Raw genomic sequence first — 12396 nt, 5'->3', positions numbered from 1 at the left:
GTCCGTGTGTCCGCCCGTCTCCCCGCCCCCACACTCCGGCTCCGCCCTCTGGCTCCGCTCCGCGCCCCTCGGACTCCACCTCCGCGGTTTACGCCCCGCCCCGCCGCCCCGCCCCGCAGCCCCGCCCCGCCGCGCATGCCCCCTGCGGGGCGTGCCCGCGCATGCGCAGCGCGACGGGGCGGCGGGCCGGGCGCGGGGGGATGTGGTAGGGCCATGTCGCAGCGCGGAGCGGACCGTGATCGCGACCGGGAGCGCGATCGCGACCGGGAGCTGCAGTGGTCGGCGCGGAGGATGGGGACGTCGTTGTTACTGCAGCTGTCGGTGCACGAACGGGAGCTGGACCTGGTCTGCCTGGACCACAGTTACGCCAAACCCTGGAGCGCCCACCCCGACGCCAGCGCCGCTCGTCCCACCCGCATGCTCTTCCTCACGCCCCGCCGGCAGCCTGGCACCGCCCTGTGAGCCCGGGGGGCTGGGGCGAGTGTGGGGCTGGGGGCCTGTTGGGTGGCCGGCGGGGGGGGCTGAGGGGGTCCTGTGGGGCAGGTGGAGGGATTCCGTGGGGCTGAGGGGCCTGTGTGGGGCGGGGAGGGCGTGTTGGGGGGCTGGGAAGTGTCCTGTGGGGCTGAGAAGTCTGTGGGGCGGGTGGGGGAGGGTTCTGTGGGGGGGTTGGAGCGGGTCCTGAGGGGCCGGTGGGGTGGGGTGGGGTGGGTGGGTGCTGTGAGGCGACAGTGTTGGGCTGGGGGGTCAGTAAAGGGAGGATGTGGGGCTGGGGGGCCTATTGACTGGCTGGGGAGGTCCTGAGTGGCTTAGGAGCCTGTGTACTTAGGGGCAGGTGGGGGTCCTGAGGAGCCTGTGGGGGGGTGTCCTGTGGGACTGCGGGGCCTACTGGGGGGCTGTGGGGGGGTCCTGAGGGGACTGTGGGGTGGGGAGTTCCTGTGGGGCTGAGGGACCTATGTGGGGCTGTGGGGGGTCCTGTGGGGCAGGTGGGGGGAGAGGAGGGCCTGTGGGGTTTGGGGGACCTGTCGGGAGAGGGGCCTGGGGGAGGTCTTGTGGGGCTGGGGTGCCTGTGAGGGGAGAGTGTGGGACCGGGGGAGCTAGGTTAGGTACGGAGGGGGTCTGTGAGGGGAAAGTGTGGGGTGGGGGGCGTCCTGGAGGGTGGTGTGGTTGGGGTGGGAAAGTGTGGGTGGGGAGACTAGAGCAGGTTTTGGGATCTGCGGGGAGCGGTATGGGCTGTGGGAAGGTGTGGGGGCTGAGTTGGGCTCAGCTCAGCACCTTGGGGGTGGGCTTGGGGCTGGTTTTGCAGCCTTGGGATCGGGGGAGGAAGGCGGGTTGTGGCTGGGCCTCTGTGGTTTGCTTTAGGGTCGGGGTGTGGGGCTGGGCCTGGGGTGAGGGATGGGAGTGCGCTCAGGGTCCCAGCTCAGGGGCTTGGTCTTGGGGTTCAGGCCTGGGCTTGGACCGGGAGTAACAAGAAACCTGGTTATGAGGCTCAGTGGACTTTTCATTTTAAAGCACGGCAGACCCCAAGGTGAGCGATCCTCTCCTCTAAAGCGTACTTATTCCTGACAGCGAAGCAGACATCCCCATCGACGTCGAGACCGTGACGCCCACGCCCGTGCCGCTCTATGACAACCAGAAGGCGCGCAGCGTGATGAACGAGTGCGAGCGCCACGTGATGTTCGCTCGCACGGATGCTGACGCCCCTCCGCCGCCGGACGACTGGGAGGAACATGTCAACAGGTAGTGCGGAGATAGCAGAGAAGTGGAATTCAGGCACCAACCCACTGCCTGTCGCATGGTGCGGGTTTTGTTTTTGGTGTGACTCAATACGCGGTGACGTTCCTGAACTGAATAATTGTCGTAGTTCAGCCCCAGTCAGCAACTAAACACCCCGCGGCCGCTCGCTCACTGCCCCCACCCCTGTGGGACAGGGGAGAGAATCGGAAGAGCAAAAGCAAAAAAAAAAAAAACTTGTGGGTTGAGATGAGAACAGTTTCATAATTAAAATAATTATAATAATGATTATGATGATAATAACAATAATGATAATATAATAGAAAGGAAAAGGGAAAAAGGAAAAAAAACCCAAAACCCACAAACAATCTACTCGATCACCCTGAGTGATCGAGTGATCCCTGTGCTGTGATCGCTGCCTGCCTCCCCTGGCCAGCTCCTCCCAGTGAACAGACTGGGCATGGTGTCCCTGGCCCTTTGGCCGGTGTGAATCGGCTCTCTTGGCTGTGCCCCCCTCCCCTCCTGGGTTCCCGTGCCCCCGGCAGAGCCTGGGAGGCTGGAGAAGTCCTTGACTAGTACAAGCACTGCCCAGCAACAGCCAAAACATTGGTGTGTTATCAACATTGTTTTCATACTAAGTCCAAGCACAGCGCTAGGCCAGCTGCAGTGAAGACAATTAACTCTATCCCAGCTAAAGCCATGACAGTATCCACCCCTTATTCCATATCATTTACATCATGCTCAGGTTCCATGCGATCCAATACAATTTCAATAACCCCTACCTGCCTTCTCATCCTTTAACAGAATATACAGATTTCATTTATCATTCCCCTAGTCTATGGACCACCCCTGTAAAATGTCCATGAGGTGTCCACTGAGTTCATTTAGTCCATGACTTTGGGTTCCATCTATTGTACGAGTCTTTCAGGGCAGGAGAGATGGTGTGTGGTGCTGGATTGTTGCATGCTGAAGTCAGTCCTTGTTCCATCACTGCTGCACTGTTAGTCCTCATTCTGTCACCGCTGCACTTTGCTTCGGTCAACGAAAGTTCATTTTTTTTTCTTAATTTGGGAGATTCCCACCATGATACCATTGATATGGCATATAGCAACCATAGCAGTGATGACATACAACATTATATAGCGATTAGCACCCTACCATTCAGTTCACTGGCTGTTTTCACCCAAAATCAAACCCCCTTGAGGCACACACCAGACTCCTCCGTGCTCCCACATCACCCACCAAGTGCACCCAGGTCCTCGAGCAAAAGCAATCCCATGAATGGGTTTGCCTTTACCCAAGACAGGAATAACCCAGACTGTTTTCCCCAGGATACTTCTCACATGCACTACAGGGACTCTGTCCCCTTCCACAGTACATAAGGGTTCTGCCTGGGCAAGGCCAGCTCTATTGGCAGATCCCCCAGTGCTGACTAACCAGGTGGCTTTTGCTAAATGTGTATCCCAGTGTTTGAATGTCCCACCCCCCCATTGCTCTCTGTAGTCTTTAACAGCCCAGTGAATCGTTCGATTTTCCCGGAGGCTGGTGCATAATGGGGGATGTGATAAACCCACTCAATGCCACGCTCTTTGGCCCAGGTGTCTATAGGGTTGTTTTAGAAATGAGTCCCATCGTCTGACTCCATTCTCTCTGGGGTGCCATGTCGCCTCAGGACTTGTTTTTCCAGACCCAGGAGAGCGTTCCGGGCAGCGGCGTGGGGGACAGGAGATGTTTCCAGCCAGCCAGTGGGTGCTTCCACCATTGTAAGCACATGGTGCTTGCCTTGGTGGGTCTGTGGGAGTGTGATATAGTCAATGTGCCAGGCCTCCCCATATTTGTATTTCAGCCATCGTCCCCCACACCACAGAGGCTTTACCCGCTTCGCTTGCTTGATTGCAGCGCATGTGTCACATTCGTGGATAAACCTGTGCAATAATATCCATGGTCAAGTCCACCCCTCGATCACGAGCCCACCCCTATGTTGCATCATTGATGGCCTGAGGTGTCATGGGCCCACCGAGCTAGAAATAGTTCACCCTTATGCTGCCAGTCCAGATCCACCTCAGCCACTTCCATCTTGGCAGCCTGATCTACCTGCTGGTTGTTTCGATGCTCTTCAGTGGCCCGACTCTTGGGGACGTGAGCATCCACATGCCGTACCTTTACAACCAGGTTCTCTACCCAGGCAGCAATATCTTGCCCCAGTGCGGCAGCCCACATGGGTTTGCCTCGGCGCTGCCAGTTCTGCTTCCATTGCTGCAGCCAGCCCCACAGGGCATTTGCCACCATCCAGGAGTCAGTACAGAGATAGAGCACTGGCCACTTTTCCCGTTCAGCAATGTCTAAGGCCAGCTGGGTGGCCTTTACCTCTGCAAACTGGCTCGATTCACCTTCTCCTTCAGCAGTTTCTGCTGCTTGTCGTGTAGGACTCCATACAGCAGCCTTCCATCTCCGGTGCTTCCCCACAAGGCGACAGGACCCATCGGTGAACAGGGCGTATTGCTTCTCATTTTCTGGCAGTGTGTTATACAGTGGGGCCTCTTCAGCACGTGTCACCTCCTCCTCTGGTGATATTCCAAAGTCTTTGCCTTCTGGCCAGTCCATAATCACTTCCAAGACTCCTGGGCCACTGGGGTTCCCTACTCGAGCCCGCTGGGTGATCAGTGCGACCCATTTACTCCACGTAGCATCAGTTGCATGGTGTGTGGAGGGGACGTTCCCTCTGAACATCCAGCCCAGCACTGGCAGTCGGGGTGCCAGGAGCAACTGTGCCTCAGTACCAACCGCTTCTGAAGCAGCTCGGACCCCTTCATATGCTGCCAATATCTCTTTTTCAGTTGGAGTATAGCGGGCTTCGGACCCTCTGTATCCCCGACGCCAAAACCCTAGGGGTCGACCTCGGGTCTCCCCTGGTGCTTTCCGCCAGAGGCTCCAGGTAGGGCCATTCTCCCTGGCTGCGGTGCAGAGCACATTTTTTACATCTTGTCCTGCCCGGACTGGCCCAAGAGCTACTGCATGGACTATTTCTCGTTTAATCTGTTCAAAGGCTTGTCATTGCTCAGGGCCCCATTTGAAATCATTCTTCTTCCAGGTCACTTGACAGAGAGGGCTTACGATCAGACTGTAATGTGGAATATGCGTTCTCCAAAACCCCACAATGCCCAAAAAAGCTTGTGTTTCCTTTTTGCTAGTTGGTGGAGACATGGCTGCTATTTTGTTGACCACATCCATGGGGATCTGACGACGACCATCTTGCCATTTGATTCCTAAGAACTGGATCTCTTGTGCGGGTCCCTTCACCTTACTTTGTTTTATGGCAAAACTGTCCTTCAGAAGGATTTGGACAATTTTCTTCCCTTTCTCAAAAACATCTGCTGTATTGCCCCACACGATGATGTCATCAATGTATTGTAGGTGTTCGGGAGCTTCACGTTGTTCCAAAGCATTATGGATCAGTCCATGGCAAATGGTAGGACTGTGTTTCCACCCCTGGGGCAGTCGATTCCAGGTGTACTGGACGCCCCTCCAAGTGAAAGCAAACTGTGGCCTGCACTCTGCTGCCAGAGGGATTGAGAAGAATGCATTAGCAATATCAATTGTGGCATACCACTTGGCTGCCTTGGACTCCAGTTCGTATTGAAGTTCTAGCATGTCTGGCACAGCAGCACTCAACGGTGGAGTGACTTCATTCAGGCCACGATAGTCTACTGTTAGCCTCCACTCTCTGTTGGATTTCCGCACTGGCTGCATGGGACTGTTAAAGGGTGAGTGGGTCTTACTGATCACTCCTTGGCTCCTGAGTCGGTGAATGAGCCCATAGATGGGGATCAGAGAGTCTCTGTTGGTGCGATATTGCCGCCGGTGCACTGTTGTGGTGGCGATCGGCACCTGTTGTTCTTTGACCCTCAGCAACCCCACCACAGAGGGGTCCTTTGAGAGACCGGGCAAGGTAGACAGCTGTTTAATTCTCTCTGTCTCCCAGGCAGCTACACCAAAAGCCCACCTGTACCCTTTTGGTTCCTTGAAATACCCTCTCCTGAGGCAGTCTATGCCAAGGATGCACGGAGCCTCTGGGCCAGTCACAATGGGGTGCTTCTGCCACTCATTCCCGGTGAGGCTCACTTCGGCCTCCAATACAGTTAGCTCTTGGGATCCCCTGTCACTCCAGCAATGCTGATGGGTTCTGCCCCTGTATAGTTTGATGGCATTAAGGTGCACTGTGCGCCGGTGTCCACTAAAGCTTTATACTCCTGTGGGTCGGACGTGCCAGGCCATCGCATCCACACAGTCCAGTAAGCCCGGTTATCCCTTTCCTCCACCTGGCTGGAAGCAGGGCCCCTCTAGTCCTGGTCATAGTATTTGTCACTCCCTGTAAATATGAATCACAGGTGTCTCTGTTAGGTTCAGAAATAAAATCAGTGCTTCTACTTCTCTCTGGGGAATTGCTTACTAGAAACTGGAGCAGCAGCTTTCCTGGAAGAACCTCCCTGAGTGATTGTTTTCCCTTGTAGCTCACGTACCCATGCCTCTAGGGTCGAGGTACGTTTTCCATCGCACTTGCTCATGGCCTCTCCATGGTCACGCAGGTAAAACCATAGCGTGGCCTGTATCCTTTCTCTTGAGCAAAGGGGCACGTACTCCTAATGGCTGAGATACTGGTCCCTACTGGTGGGGAGTAGGACATATCTTCTTTGTGTTGCTGAACCTCCCGGGACAGTTTCTCCACAGCCAAGACGAGGGAGGAAGAGAAATTTGCTTTGTAATCCCAGTGTCTATCAATCACCTCCGCCACTGTTGGTGCCTCGTCATCTTTCCAGGCCATCACTGCCAATGAGTTTGCATACGAGGATGGTGCGCTCTGTACAAACTTCCGCCACATGCGTCGCATGCACTGGGCTTCATCTGGATCTTTGGATGACTATTGATCATCCAGGTCACCATAAATCACCTCAAGCATGGCTAGTTCCCTCAGGTCCTGGATACATTTCTCTGTGGTCATCCATTTTCCTAGGCGATATACAATATCTTCCTTGAGGGGATACCTTTCCTTCACTCCGGACAGGAGTCGCTTCCAGAGGCTGAGGGCTTGTGTCCCTTTTCCAATTGCTTTGTCAATGCCCCCTTTCCTAGAGAGGGATCCCAGTTGCTTGGCTTCCTTCCCCTCTAATTCCAGGGTACTGGCCCTGTTATCCCAGCATCGGAGCAGCCAGGTGACAATGTGCTCACCTGAACGACAGCCGAAATATTGTGCATATCTTGCAGCTCACTCAAGGATAGGGGTTGGGTGGTTTCCGTTTCTGGTATGAGTTCTTCCTCCTCCTCCTCGCCTTGTGATGGCCCTGCTCTTCCATCATCTCTTTCTAAACGGGTTGATTTTCTCTTCCAGGATTTCTTCTTGTGTCTAGGGGCGACTGATACTGGCACGGCTTGGTCCTCTGATTTATCTGCAATGCTTGTCACCGGGGTTGGAGTAGCTGCAGTGTCTGTTATGGGGGTTTGAGTGGCTGCAGTGCTACTCGCTTTCCTTGTCTTTGTCTTTTTAGATCCAGAGGCCCTCTCTTCCCCTTGGGGGTACTGAATAGTATTAAACAGGGCTCAATAGGCGTGGGCCAGGCCCCAGCCCATTGCAGTGATTTGTATCTCTCTGGAACTGCCAGGGTGACAACATACTTCCTCCAAATATTCTACTAATTTTTCAGGATTCTGCACTTGTTCAGGGCTGAAGTCCCACGGCACTGGGGGTGCCCACCGTCTTAGGCATTTGCCCACACTATCCCACATACCCTGCCATGCATAGCTATCGAGCCTTGGGGCAGATCTCTGGATGATGTTCTTAAATTGCTTATTAACCTTAGGCAGACCTGAAATGGTCTGCCAAAGCAATACCAACAGGTATATCTTAACTACCCAAGGATGTTCAAGATACTGAAAAGTTGTTGTAATGAAGGAGGAGGCATCATAGAAGATGGTAGCTACGGTGCTGTTCTGCATTTCCTCCATAAAAAAAACTCTTGGAGGAGGAGGAGGAGGTATAATTGCTAATTGTCTCTGTGAGGTGGTACCCGACCTACAGTAATGGCTTCAATATAAACTTCAAATACCAAATAAAACTCAAGGTCAATGTTTTTAAAACAGCTCTCCCAGACAAAACATCACTAATCACTGCAGAGCACAGCAGGCCACAAAAGCCAACACCGATCTTTAACAGACACAGCAAATACAAGAGCACGGTGCAGATTGGATAAACTAATACTGAGAACAGAGTCTATGCTGTGACCAGCAACTGTTATTATCTCAACCCTTCATGCCCCACGTTGGGTGCCAAAAAGGACTGTCGTAGTTCAGCCCCAGTCAGCAACTAAAGACCCCGCAGCCGCTCGCTCACTGCCCCCACCCCTGTGGGACAGGGGAGAGAATCGGAAGAGCAAAAGCAAAAAAAAACCAAACTTGTGGGTTGAGATAAGAACAGTTTCAGAATTAAAATAACAATTATAATAATGATTATGGTGATAATAATAATGATAATATAATAGAAAGGAAAAGGGAAAAAGGAAAAAAAAACAAAACCACAAACGATCTGGTCGCTCACCACCCGCCAGCTCCTCCCAGTGAACAGACTGGGCATGGTGTTCCTGGCCCTTTGGCCGGTGTGAATCGGCTCTCTTGGCTGTGCCCCCCTCCCCTCCCGGGTTCCCGTGCCCCCGGCAGAGCCTGGGAGGCTGGAGAAGTCCTTGACTAGTACAAGCACTGCCCAGCAACAGCCAAAACATTGGTGTGTTATCAACATTGTTTTCATACTAAGTCCAAGCACAGCGCTAGGCCAGCTGCAGTGAAGACAATTAACTCTATCCCAGCTAAAGCCATGACAATAATGTTCAAAGAAAATGAACTCTCCTGTCCAAATTCCTTGTCTGCCTGCTGTAAAAGTTGACAAATTTAATGATAAAGGCTGGCCCAGCTGTTGAATCACTCCCACATGCTTCATGTGAAGCTCTCTCCTCTGTTCGGAAGAGGCTGGGACAGCGAGTCGTTAGATTGACCCTCAACTCAGCCGTATTCCAATGTCAAATTAACAATGAAGCTACGCATTAATTCCACCCTGTTAAAAACTCTCCTGGTAACTGTAGTCAATTCTGTTCACGGTCTTGACGTTACAAGGAATGGAGGTTCTTCTGGACAGTATGCTTGAGAAATGGGATAACATTTGCTAAAAGGAGTGATTATTTTGGGCTCACTGCTTCTGCTGTTACTCTTGCCTTTCTGATGCTTGGGTGTTCACCGATGCACCCTAGTGATATTTAAAACCTGGTGTTTTTTACTGAACCATCCTCTAATTTAAATCCCTAGTGGCCAAACTCGCTTTGGCCATAGCCGTAAATCAGTTCTTGAGGCTGCAGCCGCAGCCGATGCCCGGCTGTGCTGCCGGCTGCCTCAGGGAGCAGGCCACAGCTCGCAGGACCTGGCTCTCCATGTAACAGCGACCTACCTTACCTCTCTGGTTTTCCTGACAGGACGGGTTGGACAATGGCCCAGAACAAGCTATTTAATAAGATTCACAAAGCGCTGCAGTCTGACAGGCTGGCTCGCTTGGCTAACGAAGGGGTAAGGCCTTTTACTATTTCACTTTCCAGCAGCAGAGTTGCTGCCTGTATGTTTTTATCAGTCCTTCCTAGCAAAGACCAATTGAGTCAAGATTAAAATCTTGGCCTTTGGGTTGTGTAGCCTTAAAAACCAGGCAGCTCTTGGCTTGTTTGGGTATGATTTTGTCCTTACTGTGAGGCTGTTGGTCTTTGCCTGCTGCCAGAGGACATTGGGCTGCCTGAGCTGATACTTTCCTGGGGCTTGGGACGCACGTGGCATGCTTGATTTTTCCCCTGACTGTGTCTTTTTAATTTCCTGGTTTTTAGGCTTGCAACGAGCCAGTCCTGAGGAGGATAGCGGTGGACAAGTGTGCTCGGAGGGTCCGCCAAGCTCTGGCTAGTGTGAACTGGGACACCAAACTGATCCAGTGGCTTCACACAACGTTAGTGGAAACCCTCAGTTTGCCAGTGCTGGCTGCTTACTTGGATGCTCTGCAAACGCTTAAAGGAAAGGTGATAAAAGCAGTGAAAGACTTTGCTATCATGTATAATGCTCTCCCTTCATAAAGCTCATTAGAGGAAGCTGATGGAGTTTCTGTCCTTTCTCTTTGGAACGGCTGTGTGCGTTTTCTCAGTCCCTTCTGGCCTGTGGTTTCAGATCCCCACCCTGATCGACAGGATGCTGCTCTCCTCTACCGCGAAGACAGGGGCGGCAGGTGCTGAGGCCCTGTCTCTGCTGCTGAAGAGACCTTGGGACCCAGCAGTGGGTGTCTTGTCGCATAATAAACCCGTGAGTACCTCTCAGGGCTTGGAGGGAGCGAGAGGCTGGCCTCATGTGAGCTCTAGTCTTCCCATCCTTCTGCTGTCCTCTTCCTTCCACCTCTGACTTGCTTCCTGGGCTCTTTTTCATCCTGCTTTAGACTTGCTCAGTGAGGGGGGGGTCCTCCTGTTGGACACGTTCCCCCTGTGCTACGCTGAGGTAGCTTTAACCGGAGCAAACGCAATCAATTAATGAGCTATGCAAGATCCTTCCTGCTTCGTTGTGCAGGCCAGGCTGGGCAGCGAGGCCTCGAGCAGGGAGGTTGCTTTCTCTTACATGTCTCTTGTTGAACTTGCAGAGCAAACTGCCTGGTTCCCCCCTCATCCTGATTGCTTCCTCTGGACCCTCCAACTCCATGTTCCCCACTTCTCGACGGCACCGATTCTGGCAGTCGCAGCTTTCCTGCTTGGGAAAGGTTGGTATGGTTGGTTTTGAAAGGAGGGAAGTTCAAACTAGCAGCTCTGTTAGGCTGCAGCTGCTGAGCTTGTTTTTATAAGGCTTCAGTGCAGCAGAATACTTCCTTCTGCTGAAAGCAGAGGCTGACATCCACCATCTGCAGCGTCTACCGTTTGAGACACTGCACAGGGAATGAAGCTGCCAAAATCCGATGCATTTTGGGTCTCTTGCTGACCAAAGTCATCCACCTTCAGCAGTTTAGATTGTATCGTTACTGTTACTAAGACTTGATAGAGCACAAGTGTGCTGGGGGGCGGCTGAGGGGGCTGGGGGGGGTTTAGCCTGGAGAAGAGGGGGCTGAGGGGAGCCCTTCTCGCTCTCTGCAGCTGCCTGAGAGGGGCTGGAGTGAGGGGGGGGCTCGGTCTCTGCTCCCAAGTCACCAGTGACAGGACGAGAGGGAACGGCCTCAGGCTGCGTCAGGGGAGGTTTAGGTTGGAGATGAGGGAAAATGCCTTCCCTGCCAGAGCGGTCAGGCCCTGGCACAGGCTGCCCAGAGAGGTGGGGGAGTCACCGTCCCTCGGGGGGTTCAAACAGTGTGTAGCTGTGGCACTTGGAGACATGATTTAGGAGGCCTGGGGGTGTTGGGTTGACGGTTGGCCTTGATGATCCTAGAGGTCTTTTCCAACCTTAATGATTCTGTGAGTCTTCTGGTAGGAAGGGGTTGCAGGAGAGAGACTACAGGTCACCGTAGTCCTCTGCCTGGATACAGAGCTGCTCACACGCCTCCTAGTGTGGTAGATATACTGGGTGTGTAGGAGCGAGGTGAGGAGCAGAGGATGACTGTGGGGAATTCTCTATTTCCTCTGTTTTTAGTAGCTAGAAGTGAATCTTGGGGGAAAGAGGGAGAGAGAAAGCACAAGTTCACGCATAAACTGGATTCAGTCCGTGCTAATTGTCAGTACCTGTTGTCCCCAGTAATGCCTTTGTTATTTATCAACCTTTCATTTCAAACCGCAGGTCATTCCCATCGCCACCCACCTCTTGAACAACGGCAGCGGGGTGGGAGTGTTGCAGTGTCTTGAACACATGATAGGGGCGGTGAGGGGCAAAGTGGCGGAGGTAAGGAAGAGCGGTGAGCGTATCGGGGCGCCTTTGCTGCTCCCTTCGAACTGTTCACCTTGTCTGTAGGTGCTGTGCCCCTCCAGCGCATCGTCCCTTTGTCTGTCCCTCTTCTCCATCCATGTCTTTTTTTTTCTCTCCTGTAGATTCACAACCACTTCTCCCACAAGCCGATCATCCTGATCGGGTGGAACACAGGTGCCTTGGTGGCTTGTCACGTAAGTACCCGATTCCTTGGCATCCTCTCGGAGCCCACTTGACAGCTTCAATTCAGAGTTAGATTTGAATTACTGTTGTGTTTAAGGCTCTGCAGGGTGGTTCTTGTCCCTCTTCTCTTTCCAAGGCCTGACTTTGAGACAGACATCCTTTCTGGATGTGGGGGCATAAGCAATTTGTGTCATTCAGTGTATTTTTTTTCCCCACAACAAAGCAAGTTCTAAACATGGATAATATTTCTGTGCCTGACAGGAGCTTGGCAAAGCAGCCTTCGCACCCTCGATGCCCTGACAGTGAGGACGCTGACTGTTGCTTTTTCTACCCAGGTTTCAGTGATGGAGTATGTCACTGCGGTTGTGTGCCTTGGATTCCCGCTGCTCACCGTTGATGGCCCCAGAGGGGTAAGGACCAAAAGGAGGTGGAGCCGTTTAAAGAACTGTACTTCTTTTTTAAAATGTCCCTAGATTGTTTCATGGAATTGGGCTTGGAAGTGCAGTGATAATTGGAAGATTTTTTTTGAGGAATGTCTGTGAT

The 12396-nt window shown here is 53.0% G+C and overlaps 1 protein-coding gene across 6 annotated transcripts in view; it reads left to right on the top strand.

Annotated features, from left to right (window-relative positions):
- Window positions 1-151: 151 nt before the first annotated feature.
- KANSL3 (KAT8 regulatory NSL complex subunit 3) overlaps window positions 152-12396 on the top strand; it is a 33005-nt gene continuing 20760 nt past the window's right edge. For 4 of the 6 annotated variants that reach the window (XM_075074525.1, XM_075074523.1, XM_075074524.1 and 1 more), the window contains exons 1-9: window positions 153-458; window positions 1567-1737; window positions 9243-9333; window positions 9639-9824; window positions 9970-10101; window positions 10430-10546; window positions 11545-11646; window positions 11793-11864; window positions 12189-12263. In XM_075074525.1, coding sequence (XP_074930626.1) covers window positions 214-458; window positions 1567-1737; window positions 9243-9333; window positions 9639-9824; window positions 9970-10101; window positions 10430-10546; window positions 11545-11646; window positions 11793-11864; window positions 12189-12263 — 1191 coding nt within the window. In that variant the 5' untranslated portion in view covers window positions 153-213. Of the gene's footprint in view, window positions 459-1566; window positions 1738-9242; window positions 9334-9638; window positions 9825-9969; window positions 10102-10429; window positions 10547-11544; window positions 11647-11792; window positions 11865-12188; window positions 12264-12396 lie in introns of all 6 variants that reach the window. The other 2 variants (XM_075074522.1, XM_075074528.1) reach the window with 2 other exon arrangements.

This window comes from Phalacrocorax aristotelis, chromosome 24 (assembly GCF_949628215.1).
Source record: "Phalacrocorax aristotelis chromosome 24, bGulAri2.1, whole genome shotgun sequence".
In the NCBI taxonomy this organism is placed as follows: Eukaryota; Metazoa; Chordata; class Aves; order Suliformes; family Phalacrocoracidae; genus Phalacrocorax; species Phalacrocorax aristotelis.
This window is presented reverse-complemented; position numbering and strand designations above follow the sequence as displayed.